General features: G+C 45.8%; 1 protein-coding gene across 18 annotated transcripts in view; it reads right to left on the bottom strand.

Moving 5' to 3' along the window:
- The window catches only part of LOC101791773 (SET-binding protein), a 323,956-nt gene that overhangs the window by 44,606 nt on the left and 259,918 nt on the right, over positions 1-19,432 (bottom strand). Inside the window, exon 6 of one of the 18 annotated variants that reach the window (XM_038169503.2) lies at positions 105-7,922. The exons of the other annotated variants lie outside the window; for them this stretch is intronic. Coding sequence (XP_038025431.1) covers positions 7,912-7,922 — 11 coding nt within the window. The 3' untranslated portion in view covers positions 105-7,911. Of the gene's footprint in view, positions 1-104; positions 7,923-19,432 lie in introns of those variants that run through there. 18 annotated transcript variants of the gene reach the window in all.

Below are 19,432 nucleotides of genomic sequence, written 5' to 3' on the forward strand. Positions count from 1 at the left end.
GAAGGACATCGAGGTGCTTGAGCGGGTCCAAAGAAGGGTGACGAAGCTGGTGAGGGGCCTGGAGAACAAGTCCTACGAGGAGCGGCTGAAGGAGCTGGGCTTGTTCAGCCTAGAGAAGAGGAGGCTCAGGGGTGACCTTATTGCTCTGTATAAGTACATTAAAGGAGGCTGTAGCGAGGTGGGGGTTGGCCTGTTCTCCCATGTGCCTGGTGACAGGAAGAGGGGGAATGGGCTAAAGTTACGCCAGGGGAGTTTTAGGTTGGATGTTAGGAAGAATTTCTTTACTGAAAGGGTTGTTAGGCACTGGAACGGGCTGCCCAGGGAGGTGGTGGAGTCACCATCCCTGGAAGTCTTCAAAAGACGTTTAGATGTAGAACTTAGGGATATGGTTTAGTGGAGGACTGTTAGTGTTAGGTTAGAGGTTGGACTCGATGATCTTGAGGTCTCTTCCAACCTAGAGATTCTGTGTGTGATTCCTGTCCCTGAAAATGTTTACAACTCAGAAATAACTGAAATCAGAAACCAGTCCTTTCCACAAAAAGGGGCTTTTTTTTTTTTCTCATTTGTTATTTCCTACTCTTTCTCCCTCTCTCTCACCCTCTCTCCTTCTGAAAGTAAGGCTCACTGCAACGTTAAACCATTCTGGCTCACATTGAGGCAAAGGGCAGAGTTGCCTTATACATGTGTGTCGTGGTTTAACCCAGCCGGCAGTTAAACACCACACAGCCATTCGCTCACCCTTCCCCTCCCTCTCTGGGATGGGGGAGAGAAACGGGAAAGTGAAGCCCGTGAGTTGAGATAAAGACAGTTTATTAAGACAGGAAAATAATAATAACAATAATAATAATAATAACAATGATGATAATAGTACTACTACTAATAATGTGTACAAACAAGTGATGCACAATGCAATTGCTCACCACCCGCTGACCGATGCCCAGCCTAATCCCAAGCAGTCCGGCCCCCCTCCCCCGGCTAGCTACCCCTATATATTGTTTAGCATGACGTCAGATGGTATGGAATACCCCTTTGGCTAGTTTGGGTCACCTGTCCTGGGTCTGTCCCCTCCCAGCTCTTGCTGCACCCCCAGCCTGCCCGTTGGCAGGACAGAGCAAAAGGCTGAGATGTCCTTGGCTTAGTATAAGCACTGCTCTGCAACAATTAAAACATCGGGGTGTTATCAACACTCTTCTCATCCTAATCGAAAACATAGTATTCTACCAGCTACTAGGAAGAAAATTAACTCTATCCTAACTAAAACCAGGACAATGTGCCAACTTTTCCCCAACAAATTCAACAATAACAAACCTCTCTGTCTATGTCAATTGCAATTATTATTTTGTGTTTGTCACACAATGACCTCCAAGCATTTTATAGATTTTAGTGAATCAAACCTCAAAGGGCCTCTGCAAGAGAGGAAAGTATCAGCATTCCCCATCTGCAGTTGTTGCAACCACTTCTTTACAGACAATAATTAGATAGAAGCAATTGTAAGGTATATTGTTCAGGGATTTTTTGAAACAGCAAAAATCCCATGGCTTGCTGCAGCTGAGCAAACCAAGCTACCAGGGCAACTATGAGAAGTTCCCATGACAGTGTTCCCACATCGCCCAATTGAGGAATTTAGAGAAATATTGTTGCCAGCATCTGGCTTCAAGGATGGGATCTACATGACTGCTAATCACAAGGGGGTTGTTTTCTTGCAGTTGTTTGTCTGAGTGCTTTTGACCAATAATCTTGTGTGAGATACTATCCGCCCCTGTTAAATTTGCTATAAAAGTAAGGCTATTCGAGTAATAAAGGGAGAGCATGATCTGACCGTACTGGTGTCTGTCATGTTTTTGGCCGTCCTTCCTGAAACAAAGCAGGACAGCCTAACTCATACATTTTGGGGTCTTGGGATTGGTCAGAGACACACTGTTCATATGCTGGAATAAGGCAGCATATTTTATTTTTCATTAAACTTGCTTCCTTACCTCTTTAACTTCTTTTCAGTCATATATGTTTTCTATTGAAAACTTTAATTTATGTATATTTTTTCACATTTTTAATTGGAAGACACTTTCTTTTCAGATAAAGAAACATAACTTTTGGCCTGCAGCAAGCCCTAGGAGATTTTGTGCTGAACCAGTTGCTCCATTTATTAAGCTGCTTAGATATATTCCTAAGAAAATACATTGTCTGTTTTCAGATTTTTAGAGGCATGCTACAGAAAATAGAGTGCTATGTAACCAAATATTAATTTTTATGTACACTGAAGATTTTAGTTTGCACAACTAGGAGAGAAGGAGCCTCTTCCAGACTTTTTCTTCTATGTAATTTCCTCTGGTGCTTGAAAGTGAATAGCAAAGATGGGCAAATGAAGATGTTTTGTTCTAGTTCTTTCTCAGCAACTGCTCAAGTAACTAGAAAGGTAATATCAGCCGTACTTTCCTCTGCTCCTTGGCGGGAAGCAATAGAAGAAGGCAGGCAATCAAAGCCGTTCTTAGAGATGCTTCCCATCACCTTGCTTCTCTGGCATCCAGGAACCACCACAGGTTTTTACTGCAGATAGACTTTAACTGCCTCAAAAGGGAAGTCTCTCAAACCACCGATTGGTTCAGAGAAACAGCAGCATCTGTGCCCTAATCAGCCATCGAGCAGAACAAGGCAAAGGGATATTGGCACCACTGGATGCAATGCCATGAAGAAGTATTTAATAAAGTCAACACTGTACAAACAATCATTTATGGACTGAGTTGTCCAGGTATAAGACTATGTCTTCCATCTATGGCAGAAGACAACTTTCCTAATAGAATGGATCCCTGTCTGATGTACCAAGAACCTGCATGCCATGCATGTTATGTGTGTTGGCCATTTTACTGATAGCACAAAAACAAATGCCACTTTGTGGACTGCCTTCATGAAGCTTTTTACTGTGTCTTGGAAAGTATCTCCATTTGGTGACTATTCTTCAAATCTCAGGAAGAGGCATTTTTCATATTTTCAGTAACTTTGGACTGCACACTTATCCAGTTTCATAATTTACATATTTTATACACAATTTACATAATTTACATAATTTACATCTTTTTGATCTGGGAAGACTGCAGTGATGTTTTGTGATCTTTTTCACAGTAGTCCTTTAAACACTAGTTCGAATTATAATAGTCATTTGGTGAAATCAGTTTGTCTGGAAATGTAGAGGGGAATAAAAGCCACTGGCACTTCTTCCTTCTTGCTTTATGTGAGGACATTTCTCACTTTGCCTATGATGGGAGCCACCTCTCATTGCCAGTTACAACTGGACCCTGAACCTTGACTGCCCCATCTGCAAGCTGCCCAGATGTGGTCTTCATGGGTGGGAAGAAAGCATGGATGATGACTTGGGGGGCAATCTGGAACTGAGCATGGCTTTGGGGCGAGACCCAGTGCCAAGAACAGTAGCTGGGTTGGGGGGGAGAGGTCTCTGACAATCTGCATACACACAGCTAGGAAGTCAAAGCAGACCCAACAACTGCAGAATATGCAAGATGTCAGAATTACCACGCTACTTTTGGGGTATTTTAATTAATCAACTATAAAAGTCAATTAAATAGTGACTACAAAACAATGGCAGCTGGAAAGGGACACCATACAAGTACATACTAGACTGTGATTTGTTCTGATTCAGTCTGGTTTCAGGGCATCTGAGATTTTCCAATAAGATCAGGTCATGCGTGTCTTTGTCCATGAAGATTGAGAGTGGCAGTACAGCAGCAAAGCAGCAGCCTGTTTTAACATCTGTGTCGCTCTGTGTCATAAGAATGTACTAAGAACTGCTTAAGATGAGGTGAATTTGCAGTGAGAAAATGCAAGACTACAGGTCTGTGGATTTCCTTCACCCATCTTGAACTACATTCAACACTTACCAACTGCTTACCTTTAAATTGCTACATACAACTAAATGTGTTGGGTCTGTCCGGGATGGAGTCACCTTTCCCTGCAGCAGCCCACACAGTGCTGTGCTCTGCACTCGTAGCTGGAACAGCACTGGTCTCACTCCAGTGTTGTGTCTATTGCTGCATAGTGCTGGCACAGCATCAGGACTCCTTCCAAGCCCCCAAGAGCCAGCAGGCTGGGGGTGGGCAAGTGACGGGAAGGGGACATCGCCAGAGCAGCTGACCTAAACCAATCAAAGGGACATTCCATAACACCTGATGTCACACTCAGCAATACAAAGGGGGACTCTTGTGGGGGAGGGGGCTGTCCTCCTGAACAACCACTACGCGTTTTGAGGCCCTGCTTCCCAGGACGTGGCCGAACATCGCTCGTTGATGGGAAGTAGAGAATATTTTTTTTCCTTCTCTCTGTGCTTCCGCGTGGACTTATTGTTTCTGTTGTTTCTTTTTCTCACCATTCCCTTTCCCTTTAATTAAACCTTTCTCATCTCAAACCTCGAGCTCTCTGTGTTGTATTTTCTTCCCCTTCCTCTTTGAGGAGAGGGGGAGTGAGAGAGTCGTGGTGGTGGAGCTCGGCTGCCCAGCTGAGTAAAACCACCACAGTCCTTTTTGGCGCCCAACGTGGGGCTCGAGGGTTGAGATAACAATAGCATTGGTTGAAGTATTTACAACTAACATATTGGTAGTCATAATGTTCGGTTTTCTGGTAATATTTTTCTGCGTGGCTATGTTGTATGTAGTCCACTCTCTGTTTTCTTTTTTCCTCTACATCCGATCAGAGAAAGTGTTGAAGTCTATGTTTGGTTTCTTTATCATGTTCTGCTGTAACATGCTGGCCTTCAGTTTTGTCTGGTACTCAGACCCTGCATTGTTATCATTCTGGTCTCATGGAGATTACCTTTTGGAAATATTAAGAATTACAGCGCCTTCTTTTTTGCCCCTAACAGTCAATCTGTGAATAATATCGGGGGTGGTGCCTTCTACTTTTCTCCCTGTGGGCTAATTGCAGCAGCCTTTGAGTATTTTGGATAACCTTGGTCAGATATTATCCTCCTATTACTAGTTCTAGTGTTTGTCTTCCTCCCTAAGGTCAAACAATTTGTTAAGAATATCATCCAAGGACCTGCCCCGAGACAAAGTAGTTGTGGGTGGCAAGGTGTGTGTGGGGATTTGGGCAGGTACCTGTCACGGTTTTCTCTGCCAGTAGTTTTTTACGTCACCCCTGAACAAGAGCAAAATCCAAGAAAACTGGTAGAATGTTTGAAAGACGTATGCCCTGACCCTGGCAATACCAGAGAACTCCACCAGCTTGCTGCACTCTGCTGGGGTCTGGCTTACACCTATCAAATGTCGATTAACATTGCCCAGCACCCTCAAGGGGATAGGGAAGTTCTTGAATTTGATGATGAGACAGCACACGCTGTGACCACCCCAGAGGACCAACCATCCATGGTATCAGTCGCCCCTATAGTGAAGACAAAACAATGGAAACGGAAGTCAGCTCGTTTAGTAAGGGAAGAAGCTCCTCCTAAGGACGAAGGAGAAGAGGAAAAGGCAGGCAGCTCTAAAGCGGTGTCATCATAGCGGTGTCATCATGCAGGTGAGCTCATCCTCACCTGGCTGCTTCGATGCTGGGACATTGTGGCCAATAGCCAACAGCTAGAAGGCAATGAAGCCAAGCACCTGGGATCCCTCTCAAGATAAAAGCTCATTGGTAGAGTAATTGGAAGAGAGGCACAAGTTCTCAGCCTCTGCAGGCGACTCCTATCAGCTGTGAAAGAAAGGTATCCCCACAAGGAAGATATTGTATATCAAGCAGGCAAGTGGACCACTATGGATAAAGGTCTCCAGCACCTGTGGGAATTAGCTGTGCTGGAGATGATTTATAGTAATTTGAACAATGCCCAGACACCTAAAGACCCTGATGAAGTCCAATGCACAACGTCCATGTGGCGGAAGTTTGTACGGGCTGCACCCTCATCACATGCCAGCACACTGGCAGCAATGGATTGGGAGGAGGGGATGGGGCCGACTGTGGATAAGGTATCCAACCAGCTTCATAAATATGAAGAAAAATCTCTCTGCCCCAGTATGGGCCTGCATTTCAGCTGTGGAGAAACTGTCTCTACAGTTAGAAGAACACATAGCTTCCTCAGCACCTAGATGGAAGAATCTTTCAGCCATCAAGTGCCAGCATTCTCCGGCTCAAGCAAAGGAGAATCCGGGACGCACACCGCAGGGTACCTTGTGGTTATATTTACGTGACCAAAGGGAAGATAAGAGGAAGTGGGACGGTGAACCGACCTCGGCCCTAGCTGCTCGGGTACGTGAGCTGCAGAAAGATACAGCAGAAAGAAAAGGGGCCCCTAGGAAGACTGCTGCCCCAGTTTCTGTTGGGCAGTCCCCCAGAGGCAGTAGAAGGGCTAGTATTACTCCTGACCCTGACGAAGAGACTTCTGCTTCACATTTGGAAGAATTAATTGATAGATGCTCCAACCAGGACTAGTGGGGCCCTGCCTCTGGCCAGGTAGAGGAGAGGGACAACCGGATTTATTGGACTGTGTGGATTCAATGGCCTGGCACAACGGAACCACAGAAATATAAAGCTTTAGTGGACACAGGCACACAGTGTACCCTAATGCCATTAGGCACCCAAGGGGCAAAAGTCATCTCTATCTCTAGAATGACAGTGGGATCCCAAGAGCTAACTGTATTGGAAGCTGAAGTGAGTCTAACTGGGAATGAGTGGCAAAAGCACTCCATCGTGGCTGGCCCAGAGGCTCCGTGCATCCTCGGCATAGACTACCTCAAGAAAGGGTACTTCAAGGATCCAAAAGGGTACCGGTGGGCTTTTGGTATAGCTGCCTTGAGCACAGAGAAGATTAATCAGCTGTCTGCCCTGCCTGTTCTCTCAGAAGACCCTTCTGCTGTAGGATTGCTGAGGATTGGAGAACAGCAAGTGCCAATTGCGACTACAACTCAGCACCGATGGCAATATTGCACCAACCAAGACTCCCTGATTCCTATTCATGAGTTAGTTCACCATCTAGAGAGCCAAGGAGTGATCGGCAAGACTCATTCACATTTGAACAGTCCTATATGGCCTGTGTGAAAGTCTAATGGCGAGTGGAGGCTAACTGTGGACTATCGAGGCCTGAATGAAGTCATGCCACCACTGAGTGCTGCAGTGCCAGACATGCTAGAACTCCAGTATGAACTAGAGTCAAAGGCAGCCAAGTGGTACGCCACAATTGATAATGCTAATGCATTTTTCTCCATCCCTCTGGCAGCAGCACGCAGGCCGCAGTTTGCTTTCACTTGGAGGGGCATTCAGTATACTTGGAATCGGCTGCCCCAGGGGTGGAAACACAGCCCTACCATTTGCCATGGACTGATCCAGATGACACTGGAAGAGGGGAATTCTCCTGAACACCTGCAGTACGCTGATGACATCCTTAACACAGCAGAAGAAGTTTTTGAGAAAGGGAAGAAAATAATTCAAATTCTCCTGAAAGCTGGCTTTGCTATTAAACAGAATAAGGTCAAGGGACCTGCACAGGAAATCCAGTTCTTGGGTGTAAAATGGCAGGATGGACATCACCACATTCCGACGGATGTGATCAACAAAATAATGGTTATATCTCCGCCAACTAGCAAAAAAGAAACGCAAGCTTTCCTAGGCCTTGTGGGATTCTGGAGAAGGCATGTGCCAGGCTACAGTCAGCTTGTGAGTCCTCTATATCGAGTGACTCGAAAGAGGAACTTTTTGAGTGGGAACCTGAGCAACAACAGGCCTTTGAACAATCAAACAAGAAATAACTCGTACAGTGGACCTTGGGCCTGTTCCTTCCGGACCAGCTGTGCAAAACATACTTTACACTGTAGCTGGGGAGCATGGGCTTACCTGGAGCCTCTGGCAGAAAACGCCAGAAGAAACTCGAGTTCGACCTCTGGGGTTCTGGAGCTGGGGCTATCGAGGATCAGAAGCCAATTACACCTCAACTGAAAAGGAAACATTAACATCATATGAGGGGATTCAAATTGCTTCAGAAGTTGTGGGTACAGAAGCAAAACTCTTCTTGGCCCCACGGCTACCTGTGTTACATTGGATGTTCAAAGGGAAAATCCCCACTACACACCATGCAACTGACGCTATGTGGAGTAAGTAGTTAGCGTTAATTACACAGCAGGCTCGAATGGGGAAACCCAACCTCCCAGGAATCCTGGAAGAGATTATGGGCTAGCCAGAGAGTAGGAATTCAGAGTACTGACAGAAGAGGTAACTCATGCTGAAGAAGCACCACCATACAGTGAGTTGCCAGACAGTATGTTGCCATACAGTGAGTTGACAGAAAGCAGTATGTGTTATTCACTGACAGATCCTGCCATGTGGTAGGGAACCATCAGAAATGGAAAGCTGCTGTGTGGAGTCCCACACGACTAGTTGTGGAGGCCACGTGTGAAATGTGTTCATCTGATTCGTGTCAATATGGAACAATGCTAGGGCCACATGGTATGATGAATGTGACCTTCTGTCATACATACCCTTGTATAACCACAAGTCTAAGAAAAACAGAGGGGTTAATGTATATAATTCTTGTATCTTGCAAAGGAATGTTTTAGCAATTAGTGTCACTAGAGAGCTTGAAGGGAAATGTATTTGTAGGCTTTTCCTTGAAGTCTCTGATATCTGGGGGGGTTTCAGAATAACTGCTAACTATTATGACTATTGCATGGGACACTATGCAAGTCTCTGATATATGGCCAGGAGATTAAGGAGAAGGGGAAAGCTGAAGAATGACTAAAAGACAAAGCTTGCAGGGGACGCTGCACAAGTCTCTGACATACAGCCAAGTTGGACAAAGAAGGACAAGAGGGAGGAAGACTAGGAGCCTTCAGCACGAGAGACCCCCAGAGGGACCACTGGAGACTGATACGCATGCTCCAGTAGGAGGGTTTGGATTCCGGAAACTAATCATAATAACCCTGTGGTTTTTTAGAAGTAGTACTGAATATGTATTAGCCTAGGAGCATAAAAATCAGCTGCTTGATGTAACTGGTGTGCGTCTTGGTGGAGCAGAGACTCCCGGCGCACCCAGCGCTGTTTGCTTACCTCTATTCCTTTAATAAATTGTAAACTTTGATTATAGTCCTATTTTGAAGACTGAGCCATTTATTGCACATGGAAGGGGAAGGCGAGTCAAGTCAGTATGCAGAAGTGAAAGCTATACAACTGGCCCTAGAGACTGCTAAAAGAGAAAAATGGCCAGTACTGTATCTCTACACTGACTCATGGATGGTGACAAATGCTCTATGGGGGTGGCTGTGGCAATGGAAACAGAACAACTGGCAGCGCAGACATAAACCTATCTGGGCTGCTACCCTGTGGCAAGATATTGCTGCCTGGGTAGAAAACCTGGCTGTAAAAGTACGTCATGTAGATGCCCATATGCCTAAGAATCGTGCTACCGAAGAACATCAGAACAACGAAGAAGTGGATCGAGCTTCGAAAATTGAAGTAGCTCAGGTGGACCTAGTCTGGGAATATAAGGGTGAGCTCTTTGTAGCTCGATGGGCCCATGAAATATCAGGACATCTGGGGAGGGATGCCACATACAGATGTGCTCGTGATCGAGGGGTGGACCTGACCATTGAGGCCATCACACAGGTTACCCATGAGTGTGAGACCTGTGCTGCAATCAAATGAGCCATGAGGCTAAAGTCTCCCTGGAATAGGGGGAGATGGCTTGGATTTCGATATGGTGAGGCCTGGCAAATTGACTATATCGGACCACTCCCACAAACTCGCCAAGGCAAACGGTACATACTCACCATGGTAGAAGCAACTACTGGGTGGCTGGAAACATATCCCGTAAACCATGCCATGGCCCGAAACACTATCTTGGGCCTGGAAAGGCAAGTGCTGTGATGACATGGTACACCAGAAAGAATTGAGTCCAACAATGGGAGTCACTTCTGAAACAATTTGGTCACTTCCTGGGCCAAGAGACATGGCATTGAGTGGGTGTATCACATCCCTTATCACCCATAAGCCTCTGGGAAGGTTGAGAGGTACAATGGATTGTTAAAAACTATGCTGCAAGCATTGGGTGCTGGGACGTGGAAACATTGGGATATAAATCTACCAGAGGCCACTTGGCTAGTTAACAGGGGGCTTGACAGCCGTGCTGGTCCTGCTGAAACAAAACCCCTACACATTGTGGGAGAAGCTAAAGTCCCTGTAGTGCATGTGGGAAAGTGGATGGGGAAGGCAGGGTTGCCCCTGCCATGGAAAAGGCAAACCCACTCGTGGGATTGTCTTCGCCCAAGGACCAGGGTATACCTGATGGGTAATGCAGAAAATGGGGATATCAAGTGTGTGCCTCAAGGAGATTTAACACTGGGAGAAAATTAATCTGTAATCCAAGTTATGTGTTGTAGGAGGACACTGCAGAACCAACAACAGGTCAACTTTGCGAGGAACTGGGCAAGTGCAAGAGTGATGTGAGCTAAGCTGGTGCTGGTGTCAAGAAAACCAACTTCGCCTGCCTTGAGTGACTACTTTGACAGATGAAGCTGAAACCATCAACAGTTTTTATAGACATTTTGAAAAAAGACCTATGGAATGAAAGGAAGTACAGACGTATAAATTATTCAATGGACAGAGAACAATACTGATAAGAGCATCTATTTACTAAACTGTGGTACCTGAGTATGACACAAATGTTATGGAATAAGGGGGGGAGGTTGTGTTGGGTCTGTCCGGGATGGAGTCACCTTTCCCTGCAGCAGCCCACACAGTGCTGTGCTCTGCACTCGTAGCTGGAACAGCACTGGTCTCACTCCAGTGTTGTGTCTATTGCTGCATAGTGCTGGCACAGCATCAGGACTCCTTCCAAGCCCCCAAGAGCCAGCAGGCTGGGAGTGGGCAAGTGACGGGAAGGGGACATCGCCAGAGCAGCTGACCTAAACCAATCAAAGGGACATTCCGTAACACCTGATGTCACACTCAGCAATAAAAATGGGGGACTCTTGTGGGGGAGGGGGCTGTCCTCCTGAACAACCACTACGCGTTTTGAGGCCCTGCTTCCCAGGACGTGGCCAAACATCGCTCGTTGATGGGAAGTAGAGAATAATTTTTTTCCCTTCTCTCTGCTTCCGCGCGGACTTATTGTTTCTTTTGTTTCTTTTTCTCCCCATTCCCTTTCCCTTTAATTAAACCTTTCTCATCTCAAAGCTCAAGCTCTCTGTGTTGTATTTTCTCCCCTTTCCTCTTTGAGGGGAGGGGGAGTGAGAGAGCGGTTGTGGTGGAGCTCAGCTGCCCACCTGAGTAAAACCACCACAACAGCATATAGCCACATATATATTTTTGGCACCATTAAACATCATGTAGCAATTTCAATCTGTTAAATAGGGCTGGGATCTGCAAGGATGCTGGCATCTAGATTGCTGCCCTCTTCTGAAAGTGAAATGGTGCTAATGATACCCAAAACAGCATTGGAAAATATGTGCTATTTTATGACACAGTCACGGACAGACAAGAATGACCTTCAGATGTAATGACTGTATATTTGAGTACCTACATTGCCCCAGATGCTTCCTCCAAATAACAACAGACGTTAAGACAGGGTCAGAAGGGGCAGAATTGAAAAAGTAATGTATTTAGCATACAGTCTTGAGGCGTATGTGTGACGATTCAGCCATATCTGATAATGCCCTACAATACCCAGCCGAGGTCTCTGCCTAGTCTCCTCGATCTGCAAAAATCCCTATCTAACATCCCTTTAGGTAGCGTTTGCTGCTGAAAAGTCTGCCTCCAAAATGTGGTGCTAAGGAACAGTACGGAGCATAGAGTGGAATGGAGACACCACGGCTAGGCTCTGTGACCAGAACTCTATTGTTCTTGTGCACACCGAGACTGATAAGCTACACTCTTTGCCACCTTGAACCAAGGACCTGTCATGTTTTGACAAATGCTGTACCCTAGTGTACTTTTTGCTCATTATAATATCATTATAATACCAAAACACACCTCCATCCCAAAAGCTACCCGCCTCCAAGGTGCGACCACCCCTCACTGAGCATGTGCTCTGAATTTCTCGGAGCCTATTACTTTAAACGGAGACAGGAGAACTTTTCACCAATCATAACTAAGATATGCTTGATTAGAGCCACTCAAGCTCCACCTAAAAGATAGAAAATAATATAAATTGGCCTAAGAGAGAGGGGATGTGAGGGAAGATACTGCCGTCAGGGGAGATACCATCCCGAGGAAATACAACATCCTTAGGACCTCCTGACTCCTGGGATCAGTCGATAGGCTGAGCCTCTCTTCCCCCCCCCCCGTTGGGACGCCTTTGGGTGAGATCTGAATACTTGGTTATAAATCTCTATAGAGTCTTTAATCCTTTTAACGTGTTTATTTCTAGGCTGCACACCTGTAACATCTGTAATATCTGTAACACCTGAATATTTCATGCATGCTAGCTTGCTTTTGCAGACAGTCACTATTGCTGGCAATCCAAAAGAACCTGGTTATCTGTTGCTGTAATAAACCATACTTGATTGCATTGTTATAGCTCTCATTAAGTGCAACTAGGGTAAGGGTGATTATCCGTGACCGTGATAGTTCAGTGTTCTGAATCCAACTGGACCCCCAGACGGTTAACGCGTTATCGGTGAATGTCCGACCGGACCCCCAGACAGTTAACACGTTATTGGTAAATGTCCGACCAGACCCCCAGATGGTTAACACGTTATTGGTGAATGTCCGACTGGACCCCCAGATGGTTATCCGACTGGTTCAGTACCCTGAATCCGACTGGGCCCATAACGGTTAATCAGCTACACCCCTTAACGCAACAGTCTTGACATTAAGGTTTATGGAAAATTTGTTATGTGAGAAAGGAAAAGCCCAAAGCATTGAAACAAAGTTCCAAATTCTTTTTTTTTTTTTCCCTTACATCAGTTTTGATGCATCTCAAACAATATAAAGTGTAGTGGTTGTTGCAGAACTTTTGTTTGCACTGTGATTTCATCAGAAATAGCCTTTTTATAGCTTTAATGCTTTTTTGTTTGTTTCTTTTTGTTCTCTCCTGTACCTCAGTGCCAAGAGAATGGCCACGATGACCTAATAGGTCTTTTCTATCTCTAATTTCCATGATTTGATGAAAATCTATATTCTGCACACTTCTCAGCCCCATATACAAACATTATTCTTGGCCACTAGTCTGTGTTTAAGAATATCATTCACTTCTCGGGGCTTCTAAAGATTGCATTTCTTTATGTAAATATGCATGCACATATTTGGTCTATAGTATCACCATGTCAGAATTATTTTTGAATGTTAATTTCAAAGCAAAAAAAAAAACAAACAGTATATCTTTAGGTCAGAGAGACTGTAGGTACTGGATGTTTTCTGACCAGAAACGTGTATACACATACACACCTATGCTATAATTATAGAAGCATGTATAACAGGATGCTGCCCATGCTTGTCTGAGTTGCCTCGTTCCAATTTGTTTCAGGGCTCAGAGAGTTTGTGCTTCACTGCCAGCAAGGGGCCTTTCATTTACCAGATCACAGAATCACAGAATTGAAGGGGTTGGAAGGGACCTCAAGAGATCATCAGGTCCAGCCCCCCTGCCAAAGCAGGCTCCTTAGAGCAGGCTGCCCAGGTAGGCGTCCAGACGGGCCTTGAATATCTCCAGGGAAGGAGACTCCACAACCTCCCTGGGCAGCCTGTTCCAGTGCTCCATCACCCTCACCGTGAAGAAGTTCTTTCACATGTAGGTGCGGAACATCCTGTGGTCTCAGGTCTTTATACACATTGATGAGATCCCCTCTCAGTCTTCTTTTCTCCAGGCTGAACAGACACAGGTCTCTCAGCCTTTCCTCATAGGGAAGGAGCTCCAGGCCCCGTATCATCTTTGTGGCCCTCTGCTGGAGTCTTTCCAGGAGATCCCTGTCTTTTTGGGACTGGGGAGCCCAGAACTGGACACAGTACTCCAGGTGAGGCCTGACCAGGGCAGAGTAGAGGGGGAGGATCACCTCCCTTGACCTGATGGTCAATGCAGATAACTCAACACAGCCCTGCAGTATTACCAAATGAGGATGCAGGCTTATGAGTGAAAGATACAGAGGTTTCTGGAGAAAAATGAGCACTGAAGTCTGAGCAATGGGCATTTCCGTGACTAGCCTGCACTTAGGCTGAGATATAGGTCTGAGGGGACTGAATCCACTTGGACTTCATTCTCACTTACATGAAGCCTTCTTTTAAATGATGCCTTTTAATAGAGGCTTAATGATGCCTTTAGCCCTATTAGAGCTGTATCATGCCAACAATTAAAAAAAGGGACTTGCTGGTGTTATAAATGAAGTCTCAACTCAATCTTGTTATAAATGAAGTCTCAACTCAATCTGAATTTAGTAATATTTATACTTATAAAAGGTATAAATGCTATAAAAGGTATAAAAGGCAAGTAATCAGCGCTGGGTATACGGGGAGTCAACGCTCCACCAACATGCACACACGAACATCAAACATTCTAAATATACAGAACATTGCTTTTACATACTAAACCTGAGTATGCCTATACATGCGTACAATCAGAAAAGGTAACAAACAATCCTTTAAGTTCCATGACTTAACAGTCTCCATTTTCCATTCCTTTTGAACAATATGTCTTGCTTTAAGTTGTCAAGCAACTCAGTCTTCAGGCCTTAGGTATCCCGTTCTTCCCAGATTGAAGAAAAATATATCCATCTCCTTTTCAAGGCCAATGAGGCCTGGGTCTGTACTGGGTCTGGCTGGAATGTTAACTTTCCTGGCAGCAGCCCATACAGTGCCGTACTCTGTACTTGTAGCTGGAACAGCAGTTATCACACCAGTGTTGTGTCTACTGCTGAGCAGCAGTGGCACAGTGTGGGAATAGAAATGTTGTTTTTGCAGAGTTACATTGTTTAGAAGGAGGGAATGTGGTACTGAGATATGCTTACAGTGATAAGAAAGTTTAGCAGGCGACCTAGTAAAATGCAGACAACCAGTCTCCTTAGGACAATTAGGTGAAAATCACGGTGTCAAGTCAAGTCAGATAAGTGAAGAAACATTACCACTTCAAGCAGTAAAAATGGCAAAAGAAATTTGAAATTTAACAGGCCGGCAACTGAAGGCCATGCATTGTTTGTGAAGCATCAGATAGATTGTGAACCTGGATTACCCACTCAGTGGGGAAACAGGGGAGGGTCCTGTCATCAAAAGGTATATAAACTGTGTTTTGGAACTAGTAGATGTGCTCTCTCCTGCTTGTGGGGCACCCGCCATTGCAATCGCAAATAAATTACTACTTCACTGAGATCCTCGCCTGAGCCTAAGTTATTGGCTACGGAGTGTTTCTCACAATTTGGGGGCTCGTCCGGGAGCCAGTCACCTACTGGGGAGCCCCACCGCCGCAGCAGCAGGAAGGCATGCCCCGCTGATTTCAGCGGTCCTGTGCATCGACGGTGGCGGTTCTGCGGAAAGCTGACAGAGGGCCCGAGACTGGTTAAAGAGGCAGGATCCGTGAAGTAGTGGGGAAAGGAAGAAGGTAGGCACTCCGGGTTTTTAAGAATCGATCCGGTAACTCTGTGCACAGACCAAGGTAAGAAATATTAAATATTGCCTTGGGGGTCGGGTGATCTGGTGTATGGTAATCCCTTGCACGGGGAAGTGCTGGCACTACACCAGGGGAATCTGGTGTACGGTAATCCTTGCACGGGGAAGTGCTTGGAAGTACACCAGGGAATCTGGTAAACTCAGGTGTGCGGTAACGCTGGCATGGGGAAGTGCTCGGCGGTACACCCCCATCTTTCAGTACGTTGGTGTGTGGTACACTGCAGAAGGGAAAATTCTGTAGCACATACTGGCGAGGGTTAGGAAAAATGGGAAAATATGAGTTCCAGGGGACAGAGAGATATCCCTGGGGGAGTGCCTACTAATAGTTCTTCCTGAAGAATTATAAGAAATTGGAAACATAATCCCAAAATTAGAGGGATTGTAAAAGAAAAATCTTTTTTTTTTTAAAAAAAAAGGGTTAAATATTGTGTATCAGTCTGGACAAAAGAACCAATTAAGGAAACAGCAGTATTTTGGCCAAAATACGGGTCTGATGAAAATTCAGGCTTTAAATTTATGTGTAAACAATACGATTCCTTTTTCAGAGAAGGAGCCAAGTTATGCTCCCTATAATCTTAATATTGAACTGGTGGCAGCAGCAGTCACGCCAGGAAGGGAGACAGGGACTGTAATTAACACTGTCCCTAAAGAAGGATCGTACTCTAGGTTCTGGCAAGAATTAGAACAAGGTAGAAGAGATATTGAGAATTTTGCCTTCCCTGATACTAACAGTACTAACACTAACTCTTAGGTGAACTACCCCCCCCCTCCTTACCAGCAGAGAGGTTAGGATTTTTAAGAAGGAGAGGAAGTCTTTATTCGAGGACCCCAACAGCCTAGTTGAACAATTAGACCAGTTCCTATGACGTGATTTATACTCTTGGGGGAGGGAATTATGTCTATAAGTATGTTGTTTACAGGGAAAGAAATGGGAATGATCAGGAGGAGAGCTGCTATACAAGAATGGGAAAGAGCTCATCCTTCAGGACCAGGGGTAATACCGGCAGGGCAGAAATACCCACTTGCCAATCCTGGCTGAAATAATAATAGTGTGCAACACAGAAATCATATGAGAGACTTGGGGTCAGAATGAGAAAGTACTCGGGGATGAGACCTGAGGACCCAGTATCCCAAGGGCTCTTGAAAGTTCATTGTGTGATTAAAGCCTGGCAAAATACGCAGAAAATGCTTCAGAAGGTGGGGGGATGTAGTGAACTCCTGCGGGAGGCCCTGGAGGTGTGTGTCCGGAGGGGAGATAAGAAGGAAAAAAAAAAAAAAAAAAAAGAAAAAAAAGGAGAGCGAAACAATGGTATTGACAGTGCAGCGGGTAGTGAGGCAGAGGGTTGGAGAAAGAGGAAGAAAATCTTCAGGGGGAGTCAGGGCCAGGATGGAAAGGAGAGGAAGAGAGATGAAGGAATGGCAGGCAAAGAAGGCTGCCTGTGTTGTGGCCTGAGTCCTAGCAGAGACAGGCTTTGATAAGATGTTTTAAGTGTGGCCAGGCTGGCCACTTCGAATAGGAATATCCGGAGTGGAAGAAGGAGGAAAGAAGGAAAATTGGATGAAATATTCTATATTGATATGTTGTTTCAGTATCTTGGAGGGAAAAGGTATGGAATTAAGTTGGACCCTGACTGAGCCTTTGGTGCTGGTATTAGAAAAGTACAGGCTGGAGAAAGATAAAGGAAGTGTTAAAAGGGTTGCTGAAGGTGTTAAAGGTGTGGCATGTAGTATTTAACAGAGCTGTTTGAAGTTGAATGAGCAGGGAAAGGTGATGTAGGCATTATCTAAGTAACAGTCTAGAAGTTTTGGTATATTTGCTGTGGTGTTTGGTCAGTTTCCCAAGCATCGGGGAGGGGGACAGGAGGGGGGAACAGCCTGCTCCACCAGGGGCCTCTCCAGCGGCCGCAGGGGGACTTCGGCTCCAGCGCCTGGAGCGCCTCCTCCCCCTCCTTCTGCACTGACTTTGGTGTCTGCGGGGGGGGGGGGGGGGGGGGGGGGGGGGGCGTTTCTGCTCTCCCAACTGCTGTTGAGCAGCAGGTTTTTGTTTGTTTCTTTGTTTGTTTGTTTTTGTGGATGTGCTCTCACAGAGGCAGGGACTGTATTGCTCATGGCTTGGCTCTGGGCAGCGGTGGGCCCCTTTGGGGCCAGATGAAATTGTCCCTTTTCTACCACGGGGAGCCTTCTGGGTTTTTCTCACGGGGGCTGCCACTGCAGTTTCCCACACCCCCCACTCACACCCCCCGAACCTTGCCATCAAACCCAATACACTGGGGAACAGCTAGGTCATTACTGACTTCTAAAGTATCAGGGATTAAATTAACTAATGAAACCCTAAAAAGTGATGGGGGCAGAAGGGGCTGGGATAACAGTGCCACTTTTGGGGGATACCAAGCTGAGACCAGGGGATAAAATGATCACTGGGTAATTATTGTATGTACCCAAGGCAGGGACTAACTTGTTGAGAAGGGATTTGATGATTAAATTGGGCATCCAAATAGTAAATTGTTAGACTGGAATAACAGTGTTATTAATGGAGTGCTCTCAGGCCCTGAGAGCAAACATACATGTATATTCACCTCTTACTGGAAAGACCCTGAAATGGGGGCGGAAGCAACAATATAGGTGGACAATTTTACCTCAGGGGTTTACAGGGCCACCTATCTATTTGGGTAAATTCTAAAAAGATTTTGGAGCAATTACAACCTCCCAAGGAGGTATTAATGTTAACAAATATGTGGATTGTTTTCTATTGTCAGGATGTGGGAATAGAAATGTTGTTTTTGCAGAGTTACATTGTTTAGAAGGAGGGAATGTGGTACTGAGATATGCTTACAGTGATAAGAAAGTTTAGCAGGCGACCTAGTAAAATGCAGACAACCAGTCTCCTTAGGACAATTAGGTGAAAATCACGGTGTCAAGTCAAGTCAGATAAGTGAAGAAACATTACCACTTCAAACAGTAAAAATGTCAAAAGAAATTTGAAATTTAACAGGCCGGCAACTGAAGGCCATGCATTGTTTGTGAAGCATCAGATAGATTGTGAACCTGGATTACCCACTCAGTGGGGAAACAGGGGAGGGTCCTGCCATCAAAAGGTATATAAACTGTGTTTTGGAACTAGTAGATGCGCTCTCTCCTGCTTGTGGGGCACCCGCCATTGCAATCGCGAATAAATTACTACTTCACTGAGATCCTCGCCTGAGCCTAAGTTATTGGCTACAGAGTGTTTCTCACAATTTGGGGGCTCGTCCGGGAGCCAGTCACCTACTGGGGAGCCCCACCACCGCAGCAGCAGGAAGGCATGCCCCGCTGATTTCAGCGGTCCTGTGCATCGACGGTGGCGGTTCTGCGGAAAGCTGACAGAGGGCCCGAGACTGGTTAAAGAGGCAGGATCCGTGAAGTAGTGGGGAAAGGAAGAAGGTAGGCACTCCGGGTTTTTAAGAATCGATCCGGTAACTCTGTGCACAGACCAAGGTAAGAAATATTAAGTATTGCCTTGGGGGTCGGGTATCTGGTGTATGGTAAGCCCTTGCACGGGGAAGTGCTGGCACTACACCAGGGGAATCTGGTGTACGGTAATCCTTGCACGGGGAAGTGCTTGGAAGTACACCAGGGAATCTGGTAAACTCAGGTGTGCGGTAACGCTGGCACGGGGAAGTGCTCGGCGGTACACCCCCATCTTTCAGTACGTTGGTGTGTGGTACACTGCAGAAGGGAAAATTCTGTAGCACATACTGGCGAGGGTTAGGAAAGATGGGAAGCACGAGTTCCAGGGAATCTGGTAAACTCATAAGTGTGCGGTAACGCTGGCACGGGGAAGTGCTCGGCGGTACACCCCCATTTTTCAGTACGTTGGTGT

This window comes from Anas platyrhynchos, chromosome W (genome assembly GCF_047663525.1).
Source record: "Anas platyrhynchos isolate ZD024472 breed Pekin duck chromosome W, IASCAAS_PekinDuck_T2T, whole genome shotgun sequence".
NCBI lineage: Eukaryota > Metazoa > Chordata > Aves > Anseriformes > Anatidae > Anas > Anas platyrhynchos.